General features: G+C 46.1%; 1 protein-coding gene across 2 annotated transcripts; it reads right to left on the reverse strand.

The window, feature by feature from the left end:
- Positions 1 to 1,683: 1,683 nt before the first annotated feature.
- LOC106575809 (cell surface A33 antigen) lies at positions 1,684 to 21,528 on the reverse strand. 2 transcript variants are annotated; one of them, XM_045699496.1, is made up of 8 exons: positions 20,604 to 21,528; positions 16,098 to 16,264; positions 9,416 to 9,582; positions 5,681 to 5,894; positions 5,360 to 5,524; positions 5,158 to 5,274; positions 4,585 to 4,717; positions 1,684 to 4,463 (listed from the first exon to the last, which is right to left on the reverse strand). In XM_045699496.1, exons 3-8 carry the CDS (start codon positions 9,572 to 9,574, stop codon positions 3,884 to 3,886), a joined length of 1,368 nt encoding a protein of 455 aa, XP_045555452.1. In that variant the 5' UTR covers positions 9,575 to 9,582; positions 16,098 to 16,264; positions 20,604 to 21,528; the 3' UTR covers positions 1,684 to 3,883. The 2 variants fall into 2 exon arrangements, with proteins under 2 accessions (XP_045555452.1, XP_045555451.1); XM_045699495.1 differs by lacking the exons at positions 16,098 to 16,264; positions 20,604 to 21,528 and adding an exon at positions 13,418 to 14,443.
- Between the last annotated feature and the right edge of the window lie 1,456 nt (positions 21,529 to 22,984).

The following is a 22,984-nucleotide window of genomic DNA, read 5'->3' on the forward strand; positions in this document are numbered from 1 at the left end:
ACAGTAGGCTAATCAACAGTACCACAGTAGGCTAATCAACGGTACCACAGTAGACTAATCAACGGCGCCACAGTAGGCTAATCAACAGTACCACAGTAGGCTAATCAACGGTACCACAGTAGACTAATCAACAGTACCACAGTAGGCTAATCAACAGTACCACAGTAGACTAATCAACGGCGCCACAGTAGACTAATCAACGGCGCCACAGTAGGCTAATCAACAGTACCACAGTAGGCTAATCAACAGTACCACAGTAGGCTAATCAACAGTACCACAGTAGGCTAATCAACAGTACCACAGTAGGCTAATCAACAGTACCACAGTAGGCTAATCAACGGTACCACAGTAGACTAATCAACGGCGCCACAGTAGACTAATCAACGGCAGCAACAGTAGACTAATCAACAGTACCACAGTAGGCAAATCAACAGTACCACAGTAGGCTAATCAACAGTACCACAGTAGGCTAATCAACGGTACCACAGTAGGCTAATCAACAGTACCACAGTAGGCTAATCAACAGTACCACAGTAGGCTAATCAACAGTACCACAGTAGGCTAATCAACGGTACCACAGTAGACTAATCAACGGCGCCACAGTAGACTAATCAACGGCGCCACAGTAGACCAATCAACGGCGCCACAGTAGGCTAATCAACGGCGCCACAGTAGGCTAATCAACGGCGCCACAGTAGACTAATCAACGGCGCCACAGTAGACCAATCAACGGCGCCACAGTAGGCTAATCAACGGCGCCACAGTAGGCTAATCAATGGCGCCACAGTAGACTAATCAACGGCGCCACAGTAGGCTAATCAACGGCGCCACAGTAGGCTAATAAACGGCGCCACAGTAGGCTAATCAACGGCGCCACAGTAGACTAATCAACGGCGCCACAGTAGACTAATCAACGACGCCACAGTAGACAAATCAACGGCGCCACAGTAGGCTAATCAACGGCGCCACAGTAAGCTAATCAACGGCGCCACAGTAGACTAATCAACGGTGCCACAGTAGGCTAATAAACGGCGTCACAGTAGACTAATCAACGGCGCCACAGTAGGCTAATCAACGGCGCCACAGTAGACTAATCAACGGCGCCACAGTAGACTAATCAACGACGCCACAGTAGACTAATCAACGGCGCCACAGTAGGCTAATCAACGGCGCCACAGTAGACTAATCAACGGCGCCACAGTAGACTAATCAACGGTGCCACAGTAGACTAATCAACGGTACCACAGTAGGCTAATGTGAGACAGAGAGAAACTAGGCAATAGTGAACAGTCCCACAACGAAGACACATTAGTCAAGGTGCATCACTGCCCCCTGTCGTTTCTTCAAGTTCTGTACATTAATTTTTCCAGACAGAGACAGAGAGACAGAGAGACAGAGAGACAGAGAGAGAGAGAGAGAGACAGAGAGAGAGAGAGAGAGAGAGAGAGAGAGAGAGAGAGAGACAGAGAGACAGAGAAAGAGAAAGAGAGAGAGAGACAGAGAGACAGAGAGACAGAGAAACAGAGAGACAGAGAGACAGAGAAACAGAGAGACAGAGAGAGACAGAGAGACAGAGAGAGAATTTTGTCTGCACTGAAACCACACACATTGTGGCCTTGTAATAGATACATCTGGCTTTAATATGAATTCACTTTAATCCCAATGAAAACATTTCTACACAGATTAGAAACATGATACATTTTATTTACAGTTATTAAATTGTACCATCACATCTAACCAAAACATTTGATGTTTTAACTAGTTAAATTGTGTCCCCGTACATTTCAAATGCATAAAAACAAAACAAAGGTTAGACATTTTTGGCAAAGATTAAAGACAAGATGATCTTCCCTTCCTTAGATAAAAACTCCTCACTCAGACAGACCTATGTAAAAGGTCTGAACCCAATAAAGCCACTTCTAGTTTAGTGTTGTCTGGCCTCAGGCTATAATGAAGAAGTGAAACAACAGGCACATGCCACAGACTGAAACTACTTTCTCTCTGTTCTTAAAGTGGGTTCTCTTTCCAAAGGCCTGATTCACTCACTCACTCCAAAAACAAGTCATGGTTTCAATATGTTAATGAAGACACCTGATGCTACACTGCTCACAGCTGAAACACTGTATTAACAAGCATCATGACGCTAAACACATGTACCAAACACAACACTTCTAAGTAATGAAAACAACTATTAAAAAGGTTAACAACTTTATTCATTTATTAGAGGGTATTAGCATTGATATTAAATGTAACTCCAACATTTTATATTAGAGGGTATTAGCATTGATATTAAATGTAACTCCAACATTTTATATTAGAGGGTATTAGCAATCCACAGTTGATAAAAACAAATAAACCGTCACCAAAAAGCATGTGGTTCTCAAACAGACAAGACCTGAGACGGACATGAAAAGCTCTTCTGTCACACCAACAGTGGTTCTCAAACAGACAAGACCTGAGACGGACATGAAAAGCTCTTCTGTCACACCAACAGTGGTTCTCAAACAGACAAGACCTGAGACGGACATGAAAAGCTCTTCTGTCACACCAACAGTGGTTCTCAAACAGACAAGACCTGAGACGGACATGAAAAGCTCTTCTGTCACACCAACAGTGGTTCTCAAACAGACAAGACCTGAGACGGACATGAAAAGCTCTTCTGTCACACCAACAGTGGTTCTCAAACAGCCAAGACCTGAGACGGACATGAAAAGCTCTTCTGTCACACCAACAGTGGTTCTCAAACAGCCAAGACCTGAGACGGACATGAAAAGCTCTTCTGTCACACCAACAGTGGTTCTCAAACAGCCAAGACCTGAGACGGACATGAAAAGCTCTTCTGTCACACCAACAGTGGTTCTCAAACAGCCAAGACCTGAGACGGACATGAAAAGCTCTTCTGTCACATCAACAGTGGTTCTCAAACAGCCAAGACCTGAGACGGACATGAAAAGCTCTTCTGTCACACCAACAGTGGTTCTCAAACAGACAAGACCTGAGACGGACATGAAAAGCTCTTCTGTCACACCAACAGTAGACAGTGAGGCAGGAGGAAAAATGCATTATCCAATAAACTGCACTGAGAATTCATACAGTCTTACTCAGGCAATGGCAGCTTATAACAGAACGCAAATTTAAATTCAGATTCAAGAATAAAAATGTTTAAAAAATCCTAATTGAAAATACTAGATGGCACTTTTCAAATCTTGAATAAGCATTCCAATTCGCTTCCTGACTACTGAACTGAATTGAGGCCACCCTTCCTTCAATCATAGGCTGTACTCCACATAGAAGGCCTTTACATAGATAACAGTGACACAATGCCGCTCCACCTCTAGTGGTCTCTAGCAGGGTTCCCAACCTGACAGACCCTTTTCTTTGGCCCCCCAACTTTTCTGAACCAAAAAAATATTTTGTTTGTTTGTAGAATTGCTATTGTTGAACATAAAAGACTGTACAAAAACCAGGAAATCAGCTCCAAGTGATTTTCATTTTGGAAATCTGTTCAAATATTCCCACACACAAGAGCGATATATATGTGATGGTTTACAAATGTAAGCAAGGTTCTAAATTATTATATATTTGTCAAATATTACATCCGTTTCGGCTTCTTGCAGTCAATTTGCCGTCTACAAATGATATATAATTATGTTCCGAACCCCTGAACTTCTGCTAAAGGAAAAACACCATCTGGCAGCTGAATCTGTTTGATGATCCCTGATCTATAGGCTTTAACTTAGTTGAGTATCTGTCGTCCTGTTATTTATGTAACCAGGTTCAGTCTAGTAGCGAGGCACTTTGTGAAGCCTGACCTAGCTACTATTTTATAATAGTAATATTTTCAACCACTTCAAAAACAAGTTGCGGGAAACATGAAGTGGTTCTAATCTATTCTATTTTTAGAAGGCTTAGCAGGTTTATTGGTGGGTACACTGGGAGGTCTGTCACGGTCATCATAACGATCACTGTACCGACTGCCATCGCTGCGTTCATCGTAAACACGATCACGGTCGTACCGGTCACGGTGGTCAGAGTAGCGGTCGTCCTGGTCCCTGCGGTCACCGTAGTCGCTGCGGCGGTCACCGTAGTCGCTGCGGCGGTCATCATAGCCATCGCGGCGGTCACCGTAGTCGCTGCGGCGGTCATCATAGCCATCGCGGCGGTCACCGTAGTCGCTGCGGCGGTCATCATAGCCATCGCGGCGGTCACCGTAGTCGCTGCGGCGGTCATCATAGCCATCGCGGCGGTCACCGTAGTCGCTGCGGCGGTCACCGTAGCCATCGCGGCGGTCACCGTAGTCGCTGCGACGGTCACCGTAGTCCTTCTCGCTGCGTTCCTTGTACTGGTCGTGGCGGTCCACGATCTTTGGTGGGTGGTCATCGTCGTCTTCCATGCTGCGCGTCTGGCGAACCTCGCCGTTCACCACAGGTTTGTTGTCGTGGAACTCCTCCCCCTCTGGAACCCTGAGGACATATCAGTGGACAGGAGACTCAGCACGCTGTCTGTTCTCAATATCTCAGCTCTCATGGTGTGTGTGTGTGTGTGTGTGTGTGTGTGTGTGTGTGTGTGTCAGACCATACGTACCCCATAGCGTACTCCTCTGCCTTGTCCTTCTTCTTTCTGCAGCAGCAGCAGTAGAGGAGGATGATGAGCAGCACCAGAACACCAACCGCAACGCCGCCAATGATACCTGCTGTTGAACCCATGGCCATAGACGCTACAGGAGAGAGAGGAGAGGAGGAGGATGAGAAGAGGAGAGGAGGAGGATGAGAAGAGAAGAGAAGAGGAGAGGATGAGAGGAGAGGAATTTACATTTCTATTGATAAAATGTGTCTGTATGTATCCTGTAACAGGACCATCCTCATGTGATGGTTACCTGAAACCCCACCTCTTTAAGGAATACCTAGGATAGGATAAAGTAATCCTTCTAACCCCCCCCCCTTAAAAGATTTAGATGCACTATTGTAAAGTGGTTGTTCCACTGGATATCATAAGGTGAATGCACCAATTTGTAAGTCGCTCTGGATAAGAGCGTCTGCTAAATGACTTAAATGTAAATGTTACATTGCCTCCGATCTCAACATTTGTGTTAGCTCCCAGAGATAATGCCTAAGCTGTAGCTCAGCAGGCTAACACAGTCTCGTGTTGCACACTCACGTGGCATGACGGACAGCGTCAGGTTGCATTTGGCACTACGGATCTTATTAGTGGAGGTACAGATGTAGTATCCTGAGGATTCTATGGTGAGGTTGAAGAGAGACAGGACACCATCCTCTGGAAGAGACGGAGACAACCTGTTAGGTCAAGAGTCAAGGTCATATCAACTGAAACTGAACAAGCACACACAGTCACTACATACTGTCTGTTGTCCTGGGTGCAGGTGCTCGGGGCATGTTTTTGACGTCGTAGCCTTGCCACTTGTAGGTAGGGAGAGGAGAGCCCTCTTCAGACAGACAGGTGAGACTGATGTTCTGGAAGTACTCTGCCCTCCCATCAATCTTACAGATAGGCACAGAGGGAGCCACTGTGTACACAATATTTGCAATGTTAAGTTAAACAGTAATCATCGACACTTTACGGATTTCTAAGGTTTATTATGGAATAAAGCGGAATGAAGCTAAATTCTACGGTTTATGATGTAATATTCTACTTAATTCTATGGGAGTCATTGTTTTTTTACCCAGGACCACCAGATGGGTGGTGTCAGCCAGCTGGCCCTTGTCATCCTTGGGGATGGAGACCCGACACTCGAATAGTCGGTTGTCCAGGAGACTGATGGAGGACAGCTTAAGGTTGGCTACTCCTTTAGCTATGTCCTGCTCCAGGGAAACTCTTCCTTCATACTGGTCAGTGATGTCCAGTTCACCAGTAGAGTAGGAGGTGAGGATGGACACCTGGAAACAACAATTTCAACAACACCTGTAAACACCAATGCTAACCCCCTTGGGTTGTGCCGTGGCGGAGATCTTTGTGGGCTGTGCTTTGGCAAAGTGGGTGAGGTTATATCCTGCCTGTTTGGCCCTGTCCGGGGGTATCATCGGATGGGGCCACAGTGTCTCCTGACCCCTCTTGTCTCAGCCTCCATTATTTATGCTGCAGTAGTTTGTGTCGGGGGGCTAGGGTCAGTCTGTTATATCTGGAGTATTTCTCCTGTCATCGCCGGTGTCCTGTGTGAATTTAAGTATGCTCTCTCTAATACTCTCTCTCTTTCTTTCTCTCTCGGAGGATCTGAACCCTAGGACCATGCCTCAGGACTACCTGGCATGATGACTCCTTGCTGCCCCCAGTCCACCTGGCCATGCTGCTGCTCCAGTTTCAACTGTTCTGCCTGCGGCTATGGAACCCTGACCTGTTCACCGGACATGCTACCTGTCCCAGACCTGCTGTTTTCAACTCTCTAGAGACAGCAGGAGCGGTAGAGATACTCTCAATGATCGGCTATGAAAAGCCAACTCGACAACTACTGTGATTATTATTATTTGACCATGCTGGTCATTTATGAACATTTGAACATCTTGGCCATGTTCTGTTATAATCTCCACCCGGCACAGCCAGAAGAGGACTGGCCACCCCTCACAGCCTGGTTCCTATCTAGGTTTCTTCCTAATGAATCGTGAATATTGATGAGTGAGAAAGTTAGAGGATCAAAGATCAAACCCTCAAGACATACTAAACTCCCACCATTACCAATAACAGGGGAGGTTAAATCAAATCAAAAGCAAATGTATTTATATAGCCCTTCTTACATCAGCTTGTCACGTCCTGACCAGTAGAGGGTGTAGTTGGGTCAGGACGTGGCAGAAGGGAGTGAGTGTTTTATTGTTTCATTGATTTTGGCCGTGTGACTTCCAATCAGGCACAGCTGTAGAGGGTTGTGGTTGATTGGGAGTCACACATAAGTTGCCTACATTTCCTTTGTGTGGTGTGGGTAATTGTTCTTGTCATTGTGGTAGTACCTGACAGGACTGTGTTGGCTGTCAGTTTTTGTTGTTTTTGTGAAATGCATAGTGTTCGTAAATTAAATATGACGAACCCTAACTCCGCCGCATTTTGGTCCACTTCTTCCTCAGACTGCCGTTACAGAATTACCCACCAAACCAGGACCAAGCGGCGGAAGAGGAAGGAGCAGCAGGAGTACAGCGTTATGGACGAATGGACTTGGGAACAAATCCTGGACGGAGAGGGACCATGGACTCAGGCTGGGGATTATCGCCTCCCGCAGTGGGAGATTGAAGCGGCGAGAGCGGAGAGGGGCTATTACGAGGAGAGAGAGCGCAACGAGCGCGAGAGGCAGCCCCAATAAAAAAAAATTGGGGGGGGCACACGGGACAGTCGGTGGAGCTGAGGTCGGAACCAGAGCCAGTCGGGATGACATTGGAGGTGAGCGAGGGAGATGAGACAGAGACTGTGACGGGGTTAATGGGGAAATTAGGAGAGAGAGAGATGCGAGAGCTGCTAGTGTGGTGCATAAAGTACGGCATTCGCCCTAATGAGCGTGTCGTGGGAATGATGTCACCTGAGGCAGCTCTCCATACTCGTCCTGAGGTGCGTGCTGGTTGTCTGGTAAAGACTGCGCCCAGAAACAGGCCTCCTGCATGTCTTCCCAGCCCTGCACGTCCTGTGCCTACGCCCAGAACCAAGCCTCCTGCATGTCTCCCTATCCTGGTCAAGCCCGTGTCTCCTCCACGGACCAGTCCTCCAGTGGGTCTCCCTATCCTGGTCAAGCCCATGTCTCCTCCACGGACCAGTCCTCCAGTGGGTCTCCCTATCCTGGTCAAGCCCGTGCCTCCTCCACGGACCAGTACGCCAGTGGGTCTCTCCACCCTGGTCTCTCCTGTGCCACCTCCTCAAACCAGGCATCGAGCGGGTCTTCCCAGACTGGTGAGTCCAGGGCCTGCGCCCAGAGCCAGGTCTCCGTTATGTCTCCCCAGCCTGGTGAATCCTGAGCCGGAACCACCAGAGCTGCCCGCCAGTCAACAGTCACCAGAGCTGCCCGCCAGTCAACAGTCACCAGAGCTGCCCGCCAGTCAACAGTCACCAGAGCTGCCCGCCAGTCAACAGTCACCAGAGCTGCCCGCCAGTCAACAGTCACCAGAGCTGCCCGCCAGTCAACAGTCACCAGAGCTGCCCGCCAGTCAACAGTCACCAGAGCTGCCCGCCAGTCAACAGTCACCAGAGCTGCCCGCCAGTCAACAGTCACCAGAGCTGCCCGCCAGTCAACAGTCACCAGAGCTGCCCGCCAGTCGCCGGACTGCCCTGAACCGCCGGAGTGGCCGGACTGCCCCGGACTGCCCCGGGCCGCCGGACTGCCCCGGACTGCCCCGACTGCCCCGAGCTGCCCGACTGCCCCGAGCTGCCCGAGTGGCCCGACTGCCCGGAACGGCCTGCACCTGAGCCACCTCCAGGATAGGTGGGTTGGGGAGGGAGGGTGTAGCACCCCTCCCTTCCCTCCCTTATTGTTTAGGTGTTCCTTTTGTTGGGGATTTTCTTGTGTTTTCCTTTTTTAGGTGCATCCCGGGGTCTGCACCTTGAGGGGGGGGTACTGTCACGTCCTGACCAGTAGAGGGTGTAGTTGGGTCAGGACGTGGCAGAAGGGAGTGAGTGTTTTATTGTTTCATTGATTTTGGCCGTGTGACTTCCAATCAGGCACAGCTGTAGAGGGTTGTGGTTGATTGGGAGTCACACATAAGTTGCCTACGTTTCCTTTGTGTGGTGTGGGTAATTGTTCTTGTCATTGTGGTAGTACCTGACAGGACTGTGTTGGCTGTCAGTTTTTGTTGTTTTTGTGAAATGCATAGTGTTCGTAAATTAAATATGACGAACCCTAACTCCGCCGCGTTTTGGTCCACTTCTTCCTCAGACAGCCGTTACACAGCTGATATCTCAAAGTGCTGTAAAGAAACCCAGCCTGAAACCCCAAACAGCAAGCAATGCAGGTGTAGAAGCACAGTGTCTAGGAAAAACTCCCTAGAAAGGCCAAGGATTATCCGTAACCATGGTAGCATCCACATTAATGTAGAAGTGTTCAGAAATATTTTCTATTCTTATTTACAATAGAAGTGACTCCAAATGACACGATACATTATTTACCATTAATTTTGATTGGGCACAAAATAACCTGAAAAACAAACTGCAAATGCATCCAACAAACTTGATGTAGTCATTATGTCCGTATGGAATATGGAACCCAAAAACACGTTTTACTACTATATTTATAACAATCTTTAGGGGTGTCAATTTTGAGCCCTAACTTCTTGAGAAAAAAATGGCTTGTTAAATCAAATCACTTTCTCTACACAACTGTAGTATAAAAATGTCCCAATTATTGCTCCTGTTTATCAAGGGGATCAATAGTTTAAACCCACTGACTGTAATAGTCAGGGCTGATCAGAGGGGTTTCTGGTTGGTTTATTACCTCTGGCTCTCCGGGTTTGTCTGCTTCAGCCAACCAGGATATGATGACCAGATTGTTGATTGGGTTCTTGGGTTTGAAGGTGCATGGTATAGTGATGTTGTCTCCCCTGGTGAACTCATAGGACCGCTCAGGGATGGACACCTGTAAAGCTACAGTCATGGACACGACTGGGACAGAGAGAAACAAACGGGGACAGGAAGACAGGTTTTACAGACACTGACGTATAGAGCTGTAGGAGGTGAACACTTAAAATGAAGTGCTTTGTAACACTGAAACTAATGGCAAATGAGCTGCCACCAACTTGAAGGAGAGAACCTTAAGGTACCACGAGCGGAATTCTTTTTTCAACTGAAAGACGATGCCCATGATGTTGCACAACAATTCAAGAAGTCATTGTTTTAGTCAAAGTATGATATATTTGGGCTTGAAGTGGGAAATCTGAAGTGGGGACTTTGGATATTTTCCATGTCAGCGCTGTGTTTTCCCACAACTACATAGACAGCTCGCAGTTCCCATTTGTTTCACCACAACCTTCTTTACAACCCCCAATTCGCAAATATGTATAAATAGCCTGTGTCATTCTTCAGAGGTGGAATCTAAACAAGCATTTCCGCTCTAGGACAGGAATTACGTTGAATAGCATTGCCTTCTGGTGGGCGCATTTAACTTTGCTAGAGTATTAAAACACATGGGTGTAAGGTTTATGAGATAGATTTAATGTGTACTGCGTAGCGTGTACTATAACAGTGAAGTAGGTGAGACATTGCACTGGAATTGCAGCCAGGGTATGTGGATTAATGGAATTCTGGAATCTAGGCTTAACAGTCATCTTAGATACGGGTGTGCTGGAGTACAGAGGGAAGCCTCCAACTGCAGCAATATAAACCTACACAGGTAATGTCATAGCACCGTGAGTCTTATTATGTTGTCCTCCATTATGACAGGGCTTTAGAAACTAAAGGACGGGTTACACCCACTTACAGTAAGGGAGTGAGAAGCCTTGCACAAAACCTTGGCTTGTGCAAGACAGAACTGTTTCCCCAATCACCTCAATGCTCCCATTACAGTCTTTAGGACGACTCAGCCAGATATCAAACTCCCAATCTTCCAATCTCAGGGCGGACATTCTAACCACACAGACGTACACTGTGTGTACATGTATAAATATTATAGCAAGATTTATGTGACTTGAAAAATAAAAAGCATTTGTTTTCACATTGATACGTATGGACGCTTATAGGGCCCTGTTGTCCTCCAGTGGGAATGCAAAGTGTTTAGGGTTGGGCACCTCTCCTGCCTGTGTCATCCAGCACTCTCTAACTACCAGCTCTCACAGTCTCACATCAGAATTAGAGCTTCAGCCATGTTTCTCAAACGTCAAATTTCTAAGTGTTTAAGGTTAAGTTTAGGCATTAACTCTGAATTTAAGGTTAGGGTTCAGTTCAGGAATTAACTCCAAATTGTTAAGGTTAGGCATTAACACCAAATGGTTAAGGGTTAGGGTTAGCTACTAGGGTTAGGGTTAGGGTTAGCTTCTAGGGTTAGGGTTAGCTACTAGGGTTAGGGTTAGCTACTAGGGTTAGGGTTAGCTACTAGGGCCAGGGTTAGCTACTAGGGCCAGGGTTAGCTACTAGGGTTAGGGTTAGGGTTAGCTACTAGGGTTAGGGTTAGCTACTAGGGCCAGGGTTAGGGTTAGCTACTAGGGTTAGGGTTAGCTACTAGGGTTAGTGTTAGGGTTAGCTACTAGGGTTAGCTACTAGGGTTAGGGTTAGCTACTAGGGTTAGCTTCTAGGGTTAGGGTTAGCTACTAGGGTTAGGGTTAGCTACTAGGGTTAGGGTTAGCTACTAGGGTTAGGGTTAGGGTTAGCTACTAGGGTTAGGGTTAGCTACTAGGGTTAGGGTTAGCTACTAGGATTAGGGTTAGCTACTAGGGTTAGGGTTAGGGTTAGCTACTAGGGTTAGCTACTAGGGTTAGGGTTAGCTACTAGGGTTAGGGTTAGCTACTAGGGTTAGTGTTAGGGTTAGCTACTAGGGTTAGCTACTAGGGTTAGGGTTAGCTACTAGGGTTAGGGTTAGCTACTAGAGTTAGGGTCAGGGTTAGCTACTAGGGTTAGGGTTAGCTACTAGGGTTAGCTTCTAGGGTTAGGGTTAGCTACTAGGGTTAGGGTTAGCTACTAGGGTTAGGGTTAGCTACTAGGGTTAGGGTTAGGGTTAGCTACTAGGGTTAGGGTTAGGGTTAGCTACTAGGGTTAGGGTTAGCTACTAGGGTTAGGGTTAGCTACTAGGGTTAGGGTTAGGGTTAGCTACTAGGGTTAGGGTTAGCTACTGGCAGGGTTAGGGTTAGCTACTAGGGTTAGCTACTAGGGTTAGGGTTAGGGTTAGCTACTAGGGTTAGGGTTAGCTACTAGGGTTAGCTACTAGGGTTAGGGTTAGCTACTAGGGTTAGGGTTGGCTACTAGGGTTAGGGTTAGCTACTAGGGTTAGGGTTAGCTACTAGGGTTAGCTACTAGGGTTAGGGTTAGCTACTAGGGTTAGATACTAGGGTTAGGGTTAGGTACTAGGGTTAGGGTTAGATACTAGGGTCAGGGTTAGCTACTAGTGTTAGGGTTAGCTACTAGGGTTAGGGTTAGCTACTAGTGTTAGGGTTAGCTACTAGGGTTAGGGTTAGCTACTAGGGTTAGGGTTAGCTACTAGGGTTAGGGTTAGCTACTAGTGTTAGGGTTAGCTACTAGGGTTAGGGTTAGCTACTAGGGTTAGGGTTAGCTACTAGGGTTAGGGTTAGCTACTAGGGCCAGGGTTAGGGTTAGCTACTAGGGCCAGGGTTAGGGTTAGCTACTAGGGTTAGGGTTAGGGTTAGCTACTAGGGTTAGTGTTAGGGTTAGCTACTAGGGTTAGGGTTAGCTACTAGGGTTAGGGTTAGCTACTAGGGTTAGCTACTAGGGTTAGGGTTAGCTACTAGTGTTAGGGTTAGCTACTAGGGTTAGGGTTAGCTACTAGGGTTAGGGTTAGCTACTAGGGTACTAAGTTAACATATGGAATTTTTTAAGATGGTCATACCATGGATCATTTAGCTATTGGATTTAGAATTTTAGGACCCCTAAAATAAAATACATATATTTGATAAAATATTGAATTTGGCCTTTACTACTATAGCCCGTAGAAACTCATTGAAGAACATTCATAAATGGCAAAAAATACATTCCTTTATGATTTATTTTTTGACTAAGGTTTTGAAGTGTCTGTCCTCTACCTAGGAGATTAGAAAGCTCAGGAAATATTGTAGCTTTTTTTGTGAATATATTTGTTGGAGCAAAACTACCTCCATTGGTTTGTATGGGTTATCTTGAGACTAGTCCGGCGGTCTAGAGACGTCACTACAGACCCGGGTTCGATCCCGGGCTGTATCACAACCTGCTGTGATGGGGAGTCCCATAGGGCAGCACAATTGGTCCAGCGTTTTCCAGGTTAGGGGAGGGTTTGGCCAGGGTAGGCCATCATTGTAAATAATAATGTGTTCTTAACTGACTTGCCTAGTTAAATAAAGGTAAAATCATAGTCCAAAACAGAGAATACCAACGTGTTTGTGAGAGTCTCCCCTTCCCATAGTGGTCGTTCATTGCAAGAAAACTGATGTCTCTAGTTTAAATGGATGGATTTTAATGGGGATTGTTTTATTATGTTACTTAGATTGATGCACAGGTGCATCAACAGACTCAAGGTTTTTTAAATGATGTTGCTCTCTGTTTCTTCTCTCTGGACGCCAGGCAGTAAATACAAAATGTATTGCATTCTTTTACTTTCTGCTTTTTGATATATGTAACTGCATCCGATTCTACCAATTTGTACAAAACAAGATGAGCTGAACACGTGAGGTGACGCCACACCGATACCATATAGATGTCTATAAAGGTGAGACATTTCCCTCCCAAAAAACACATGGGTGTGGCTCTTGTTGTATAACATAGAGAGATTTATGAAATTATATAAGATCAGTAAACTCACCGAGACAAAGTAAAACGCCAGTAAACATCCCTTTCTGCGAGGCCATCATAGTTCAGTAACAGTTACGACCTCGCCGGTCACTGGCGTTGTTTTTGAAGGCTATGGACCGCGGACAAGACCTTGGCCAGGTAGAAGGCTCACTAGGCTGAGTACCAAAACTTGTGCTTAGTGCGTTCCTGGTTGCGAAGAGAACTTCAAAATGAGTGACGTTGTCACCTGCCAATCAGAACATCGATATTTTGCAGGAAGCATTCTCTGCCCGCCCTCTTATCTTGTCGGTACATGCCCTGTTATTTTGTTTCTCTCACAAGACTAACCTTTTGCAACTTTGACTCTACACTTTGTCAAGAGAAACTTGTATGCACTTGCAGTGACTAAGTCTTACCAACAGCCATAAGACACAAATGCATTTTTGAATGCAAATAGATCTCTTCTGTAATTTGAATGTGCAGAGTTGAGAGAGGACAGTAGCGACAGATGGTATTTTCACCAGTGGTGCCAGGATCCCTGAGAGAGAAACACCTTCATTATGATTATATATTTATTTACTTCTTCAAGCTTAAAGGTGAGGGAGGAGCGTGTGTGTGGAAAAGACTGGTCAGGTTTCAGTCAGTAACAGAAAGGGTGTATGTGGCAGAATTGGGGAAGCGTTATATCTAGTCAGACTGGTTTGAAAAGGGGTGTGTCATCTCCACAGCACAGAGTCCCTCACATACAGGTAGGTTCCTCCCCCCTGCCAAACTGACACAGACACACCTACACACTCTTCTTTTCTTGTTTTCTCTCTCTGTTTCTCTCTCTGTTATTTTTCTTGTCCCATTATGGCAAGGTATTCCCTTTATAGTGACCAGAGCAATAGACCCTGGTCAAAGTAATGCACTATGAAAGGAATAGAGGGCCATTTTCCATGCATGGGTTTTCTAGTAGGTTTCTAGTAGTGTGTCTCCCTATCCTGGTCAAGCCCGTGTCTCCTCCACGGACCAGTCCTCCAGTGGGTCTCCCTATCCTGGTCAAGCCCATGTCTCCTCCACGGACCAGTCCTCCAGTGGGTCTCCCTATCCTGGTCAAGCCCGTGCCTCCTCCACGGACCAGTACGCCAGTGGGTCTCTCCACCCTGGTCTCTCCTGTGCCACCTCCTCAAACCAGGCATCGAGCGGGTCTTCCCAGACTGGTGAGTCCAGGGCCTGCGCCCAGAGCCAGGTCTCCGTTATGTCTCCCCAGCCTGGTGAATCCTGAGCCGGAACCACCAGAGCTGCCCGCCAGTCAACAGTCACCAGAGCTGCCCGCCAGTCAACAGTCACCAGAGCTGCCCGCCAGTCAACAGTCACCAGAGCTGCCCGCCAGTCAACAGTCACCAGAGCTGCCCGCCAGTCAACAGTCACCAGAGCTGCCCGCCAGTCAACAGTCACCAGAGCTGCCCGCCAGTCAACAGTCACCAGAGCTGCCCGCCAGTCAACAGTCACCAGAGCTGCCCGCCAGTCAACAGTCACCAGAGCTGCCCGCCAGTCGCCGGACTGCCCTGAACCGCCGGAGTGGCCGGACTGCCCCGGACTGCCCCGGGCCGCCGGACTGCCCCGGACTGCCCCGACTGCCCCGAGCTGCCCGACTGCCCCGAGCTGCCCGAGTGGCCCGACTGCCCGGAACGGCCTGCACCTGAGCCACCTCCAGGATAGGTGGGTTGGGGAGGGAGGGTGTAGCACCCCTCCCTTCCCTCCCTTATTGTTTAGGTGTTCCTTTTTGTTGGGGATTTTCTTGTGTTTTCCTTTTTTAGGTGCATCCCGGGGTCTGCACCTTGAGGGGGGGGGTACTGTCACGTCCTGACCAGTAGAGGGTGTAGTTGGGTCAGGACGTGGCAGAAGGGAGTGAGTGTTTTATTGTTTCATTGATTTTGGCCGTGTGACTTCCAATCAGGCACAGCTGTAGAGGGTTGTGGTTGATTGGGAGTCACACATAAGTTGCCTACGTTTCCTTTGTGTGGTGTGGGTAATTGTTCTTGTCATTGTGGTAGTACCTGACAGGACTGTGTTGGCTGTCAGTTTTTGTTGTTTTTGTGAAATGCATAGTGTTCGTAAATTAAATATGACGAACCCTAACTCCGCCGCGTTTTGGTCCACTTCTTCCTCAGACAGCCGTTACACAGCTGATATCTCAAAGTGCTGTAAAGAAACCCAGCCTGAAACCCCAAACAGCAAGCAATGCAGGTGTAGAAGCACAGTGTCTAGGAAAAACTCCCTAGAAAGGCCAAGGATTATCCGTAACCATGGTAGCATCCACATTAATGTAGAAGTGTTCAGAAATATTTTCTATTCTTATTTACAATAGAAGTGACTCCAAATGACACGATACATTATTTACCATTAATTTTGATTGGGCACAAAATAACCTGAAAAACAAACTGCAAATGCATCCAACAAACTTGATGTAGTCATTATGTCCGTATGGAATATGGAACCCAAAAACACGTTTTACTACTATATTTATAACAATCTTTAGGGGTGTCAATTTTGAGCCCTAACTTCTTGAGAAAAAAATGGCTTGTTAAATCAAATCACTTTCTCTACACAACTGTAGTATAAAAATGTCCCAATTATTGCTCCTGTTTATCAAGGGGATCAATAGTTTAAACCCACTGACTGTAATAGTCAGGGCTGATCAGAGGGGTTTCTGGTTGGTTTATTACCTCTGGCTCTCCGGGTTTGTCTGCTTCAGCCAACCAGGATATGATGACCAGATTGTTGATTGGGTTCTTGGGTTTGAAGGTGCATGGTATAGTGATGTTGTCTCCCCTGGTGAACTCATAGGACCGCTCAGGGATGGACACCTGTAAAGCTACAGTCATGGACACGACTGGGACAGAGAGAAACAAACGGGGACAGGAAGACAGGTTTTACAGACACTGACGTATAGAGCTGTAGGAGGTGAACACTTAAAATGAAGTGCTTTGTAACACTGAAACTAATGGCAAATGAGCTGCCACCAACTTGAAGGAGAGAACCTTAAGGTACCACGAGCGGAATTCTTTTTTTCAACTGAAAGACGATGCCCATGATGTTGCACAACAATTCAAGAAGTCATTGTTTTAGTCAAAGTATGATATATTTGGGCTTGAAGTGGGAAATCTGAAGTGGGGACTTTGGATATTTTCCATGTCAGCGCTGTGTTTTCCCACAACTACATAGACAGCTCGCAGTTCCCATTTGTTTCACCACAACCTTCTTTACAACCCCCAATTCGCAAATATGTATAAATAGCCTGTGTCATTCTTCAGAGGTGGAATCTAAACAAGCATTTCCGCTCTAGGACAGGAATTACGTTGAATAGCATTGCCTTCTGGTGGGCGCATTTAACTTTGCTAGAGTATTAAAACACATGGGTGTAAGGTTTATGAGATAGATTTAATGTGTACTGCGTAGCGTGTACTATAACAGTGAAGTAGGTGAGACATTGCACTGGAATTGCAGCCAGGGTATGTGGATTAATGGAATTCTGGAATCTAGGCTTAACAGTCATCTTAGATACGGGTGTGCTGGAGTACAGAGGGAAGCCTCCAACTGCAGCAATATAAACCTACACAGGTAATGTCATAGCACCGTGAGTCTTATTATGTTGTCCTCCATTATGACAGGGCTTTAGAAACTAAAGGACGGGTTACACCCACTTACAGTAAGGGGAGTGAGAAGCCTTGCACAAAACCTTGGCTTGTGCAAGACAGAACTGTTTCCCCAATCACCTCAATGCTCCCATTACAGTCTTTAGGACGACTCAGCCAGATATCAAACTCCCAATCTTCCAATCTCAGGGCGGACATTCTAACCACACAGACGTACACTGTGTGTACATGTATAAATATTATAGCAAGATTTATGTGACTTGAAAAATAAAAAGCATTTGTTTTCACATTGATACGTATGGACGCTTATAGGGCCCTGTTGTCCTCCAGTGGGAATGCAAAGTGTTTAGGGTTGGGCACCTCTCCTGCCTGTGTCATCCAGCACTCTCTAACTACCAGCTCTCACAGTCTCACATCAGAATTAGAGCTTCAGCCATGTTTCTCAAACGTCAAATTTCTAAGTGTTTAAGGTTAAGTTTAGGCATTAACTCTGAATTTAAGGTTAGGGTTCAGTTCAGGAATTAACTCCAAATTGTTAAGGTTAGGCATTAACACCAAATGGTTAAGGGTTAGGGTTAGCTACTAGGGTTAGGGTTAGGGTTAGCTTCTAGGGTTAGGGTTAGCTACTAGGGTTAGGGTTAGCTACTAGGGTTAGGGTTAGCTACTAGGGCCAGGGTTAGCTACTAGGGCCAGGGTTAGCTACTAGGGTTAGGGTTAGGGTTAGCTACTAGGGTTAGGGTTAGCTACTAGGGCCAGGGTTAGGGTTAGCTACTAGGGTTAGGGTTAGCTACTAGGGTTAGTGTTAGGGTTAGCTACTAGGGTTAGCTACTAGGGTTAGGGTTAGCTACTAGGGTTAGCTTCTAGGGTTAGGGTTAGCTACTAGGGTTAGGGTTAGCTACTAGGGTTAGGGTTAGCTACTAGGGTTAGGGTTAGGGTTAGCTACTAGGGTTAGGGTTAGCTACTAGGGTTAGGGTTAGCTACTAGGATTAGGGTTAGCTACTAGGGTTAGGGTTAGCTACTAGGGTTAGCTACTAGGGTTAGGGTTAGCTACTAGGGTTAGGGTTAGCTACTAGGGTTAGTGTTAGGGTTAGCTACTAGGGTTAGCTACTAGGGTTAGGGTTAGCTACTAGGGTTAGGGTTAGCTACTAGAGTTAGGGTCAGGGTTAGCTACTAGGGTTAGGGTTAGCTACTAGGGTTAGCTTCTAGGGTTAGGGTTAGCTACTAGGGTTAGGGTTAGCTACTAGGGTTAGGGTTAGCTACTAGGGTTAGGGTTAGGGTTAGCTACTAGGGTTAGGGTTAGGGTTAGCTACTAGGGTTAGGGTTAGCTACTAGGATTAGGGTTAGCTACTAGGGTTAGGGTTAGGGTTAGCTACTAGGGTTAGGGTTAGCTACTAGGGTTAGGGTTAGCTACTAGGGTTAGCTACTAGGGTTAGGGTTAGGGTTAGCTACTAGGGTTAGGGTTAGCTACTAGGGTTAGGGTTAGCTACTAGGATTAGGGTTAGCTACTAGGGTTAGGTTAGGGTTAGCTACTAGGGTTAGCTACTAGGGTTAGGGTTAGCTACTAGGGTTAGGGTTAGCTACTAGGGTTAGTGTTAGGGTTAGCTACTAGGGTTAGCTACTAGGGTTAGGGTTAGCTACTAGGGTTAGGGTTAGCTACTAGAGTTAGGGTCAGGGTTAGCTACTAGGGTTAGGGTTAGCTACTAGGGTTAGCTTCTAGGGTTAGGGTTAGCTACTAGGGTTAGGGTTAGCTACTAGGGTTAGGGTTAGCTACTAGGGTTAGGGTTAGGGTTAGCTACTAGGGTTAGGGTTAGGGTTAGCTACTAGGGTTAGGGTTAGCTACTAGGATTAGGGTTAGCTACTAGGGTTAGGGTTAGGGTTAGCTACTAGGGTTAGGGTTAGCTACTAGGGTTAGGGTTAGCTACTAGGGTTAGCTACTAGGGTTAGGGTTAGGGTTAGCTACTAGGGTTAGGGTTAGCTACTAGGGTTAGCTACTAGGGTTAGGGTTAGCTACTAGGGTTAGGGTTGGCTACTAGGGTTAGGGTTAGCTACTAGGGTTAGGGTTAGCTACTAGGGTTAGCTACTAGGGTTAGGGTTAGCTACTAGGGTTAGATACTAGGGTTAGGGTTAGGTACTAGGGTTAGGGTTAGATACTAGGGTCAGGGTTAGCTACTAGTGTTAGGGTTAGCTACTAGGGTTAGGGTTAGCTACTAGTGTTAGGGTTAGCTACTAGGGTTAGGGTTAGCTACTAGGGTTAGGGTTAGCTACTAGGGTTAGGGTTAGCTACTAGTGTTAGGGTTAGCTACTAGGGTTAGGGTTAGCTACTAGGGTTAGGGTTAGCTACTAGGGTTAGGGTTAGCTACTAGGGCCAGGGTTAGGGTTAGCTACTAGGGCCAGGGTTAGGGTTAGCTACTAGGGTTAGGGTTAGGGTTAGCTACTAGGGTTAGTGTTAGGGTTAGCTACTAGGGTTAGGGTTAGCTACTAGGGTTAGGGTTAGCTACTAGGGTTAGCTACTAGGGTTAGGGTTAGCTACTAGTGTTAGGGTTAGCTACTAGGGTTAGGGTTAGCTACTAGGGTTAGGGTTAGCTACTAGGGTACTAAGTTAACATATGGAATTTTTTAAGATGGTCATACCATGGATCATTTAGCTATTGGATTTAGAATTTTAGGACCCCTAAAATAAAATACATATATTTGATAAAATATTGAATTTGGCCTTTACTACTATAGCCCGTAGAAACTCATTGAAGAACATTCATAAATGGCAAAAAATACATTCCTTTATGATTTATTTTTTGACTAAGGTTTTGAAGTGTCTGTCCTCTACCTAGGAGATTAGAAAGCTCAGGAAATATTGTAGCTTTTTTTGTGAATATATTTGTTGGAGCAAAACTACCTCCATTGGTTTGTATGGGTTATCTTGAGACTAGTCCGGCGGTCTAGAGACGTCACTACAGACCCGGGTTCGATCCCGGGCTGTATCACAACCTGCTGTGATGGGGAGTCCCATAGGGCAGCACAATTGGTCCAGCGTTTTCCAGGTTAGGGGAGGGTTTGGCCAGGGTAGGCCATCATTGTAAATAATAATGTGTTCTTAACTGACTTGCCTAGTTAAATAAAGGTAAAATCATAGTCCAAAACAGAGAATACCAACGTGTTTGTGAGAGTCTCCCCTTCCCATAGTGGTCGTTCATTGCAAGAAAACTGATGTCTCTAGTTTAAATGGATGGATTTTAATGGGGATTGTTTTATTATGTTACTTAGATTGATGCACAGGTGCATCAACAGACTCAAGGTTTTTTAAATGATGTTGCTCTCTGTTTCTTCTCTCTGGACGCCAGGCAGTAAATACAAAATGTATTGCATTCTTTTACTTTCTGCTTTTTGATATATGTAACTGCATCCGATTCTACCAATTTGTACAAAACAAGATGAGCTGAACACGTGAGGTGACGCCACACCGATACCATATAGATGTCTATAAAGGTGAGACATTTCCCTCCCAAAAAACACATGGGTGTGGCTCTTGTTGTATAACATAGAGAGATTTATGAAATTATATAAGATCAGTAAACTCACCGAGACAAAGTAAAACGCCAGTAAACATCCCTTTCTGCGAGGCCATCATAGTTCAGTAACAGTTACGACCTCGCCGGTCACTGGCGTTGTTTTTTGAAGGCTATGGACCGCGGACAAGACCTTGGCCAGGTAGAAGGCTCACTAGGCTGAGTACCAAAACTTGTGCTTAGTGCGTTCCTGGTTGCGAAGAGAACTTCAAAATGAGTGACGTTGTCACCTGCCAATCAGAACATCGATATTTTGCAGGAAGCATTCTCTGCCCGCCCTCTTATCTTGTCGGTACATGCCCTGTTATTTTGTTTCTCTCACAAGACTAACCTTTTGCAACTTTGACTCTACACTTTGTCAAGAGAAACTTGTATGCACTTGCAGTGACTAAGTCTTACCAACAGCCATAAGACACAAATGCATTTTTGAATGCAAATAGATCTCTTCTGTAATTTGAATGTGCAGAGTTGAGAGAGGACAGTAGCGACAGATGGTATTTTCACCAGTGGTGCCAGGATCCCTGAGAGAGAAACACCTTCATTATGATTATATATTTATTTACTTCTTCAAGCTTAAAGGTGAGGGAGGAGCGTGTGTGTGGAAAAGACTGGTCAGGTTTCAGTCAGTAACAGAAAGGGTGTATGTGGCAGAATTGGGGAAGCGTTATATCTAGTCAGACTGGTTTGAAAAGGGGTGTGTCATCTCCACAGCACAGAGTCCCTCACATACAGGTAGGTTCCTCCCCCCTGCCAAACTGACACAGACACACCTACACACTCTTCTTTTCTTGTTTTCTCTCTCTGTTTCTCTCTCTGTTATTTTTCTTGTCCCATTATGGCAAGGTATTCCCTTTATAGTGACCAGAGCAATAGACCCTGGTCAAAGTAATGCACTATGAAAGGAATAGAGGGCCATTTTCCATGCATGGGTTTTCTAGTAGGTTTCTAGTAGTGTGTTCTGGCCTGATCACAAGGAGCGTTTCTAGTAGTGTGTTCTGGCCTGATCACATGGAGGGTTTCTAGTAGTGTGTTCTGGATTGATCACATGGGGGGTTTCTAGTAGGTTTCTAGTAGTGTGTTCTGGACTGATCACATGGAGGGTTTCTAGTAGTGTGTTCTGGCCTGATCACATGGAGGGTTTCTAGTAGGTTTCTAGTAGTGTGTTCTGGACTGATCACATGGAGGGTTTTCTAGTAGGTTTCTAGTAGTGTGTTCTGGACTGATCACATGGAGGGTTTCTAGTAGTGTGTTCTGGACTGATCACATGGAGGGTTTCTAGTAGTGTGTTCTGGCCTGATCACATGGAGGGTTTCTAGTAGGTTTCTACTAGTGTGTTCTGGACTGATCACATGGAGGGTTTTCTAGTAGGTTTCTAGTAGTGTGTTCTGGACTGATCACATGGAGGGTTTCTAGTAGTGTGTTCTGGACTGATCACATGGAGGGTTTCTAGTAGTGTGTTCTGGCCTGATCATATGGAGGGTTTCTAGTAGGTTTCTAGTAGTGTGTTCTGGCCTGATCACATGGAGGGTTTCTAGTAGGTTTCTAGTAGTGTGTTCTGGACTGATCACATGGAGGGTTTCTAGTAGGTTTCTAGTAGTGTGTTCTGGACCGATCACATGGAGGGTTTCTAGTAGTGTGTTCTGGCCTGATCACATGGAGGGTTTCTAGTAGGTTTCTAGTAGTGTGTTCTGGACTGATCACATGGAGGGTTTCTAGTAGGTTTCTAGTAGTGTGTTCTGGACTGATCACATGGAGGGTTTCTAGTAGTGTGTTCTGGCCTGATCACATGGAGGGTTTCTAGTAGGTTTCTAGTAGTGTGTTCTGGACTGATCACATGGAGGGTTTCTAGTAGGTTTCTAGTAGTGTGTTCTGGACTGATCACATGGAGGGTTTCTAGTAGGTTTCTAGTAGTGTGTTCTGGACTGATCACATGGAGGGTTTCTAGTAGGTTTCTAGTAGTGTGTTCTGGACTGATCACATGGAGGGTTTCTAGTAGTGTGTTCTGGCCTGATCACATGGAGGGTTTCTAGTAGGTTTCTAGTAGTGTGTTCTGGACTGATCACATGGAGGGTTTCTAGTAGGTTTCTAGTAGTGTGTTCTGGACTGATCACATGGAGGGTTTCTAGTAGTGTGTTCTGGACTGATCACATGGAAGGTTTCTAGTAGGTTTCTAGTAGTGTGTTCTGGACTGATCACATGGAGGGTTTCTAGTAGGTTTCTAGTAGTGTGTTCTGGACTGATCACATGGAGGGTTTCTAGTAGTGTGTTCTGGCCTGATCACATGGAGGGTTTCTAGTAGGTTTCTAGTAGTGTGTTCTGAACTGATCACATGGAGGGTTTCTAGTAGGTTTCTAGTAGTGTGTTCTGGACTGATCACATGGAGGGTTTCTAGTA

The sequence above is a fragment of the Salmo salar genome, chromosome ssa17, assembly GCF_905237065.1.
Source record: "Salmo salar chromosome ssa17, Ssal_v3.1, whole genome shotgun sequence".
NCBI classification, from domain to species: Eukaryota; Metazoa; Chordata; class Actinopteri; order Salmoniformes; family Salmonidae; genus Salmo; species Salmo salar.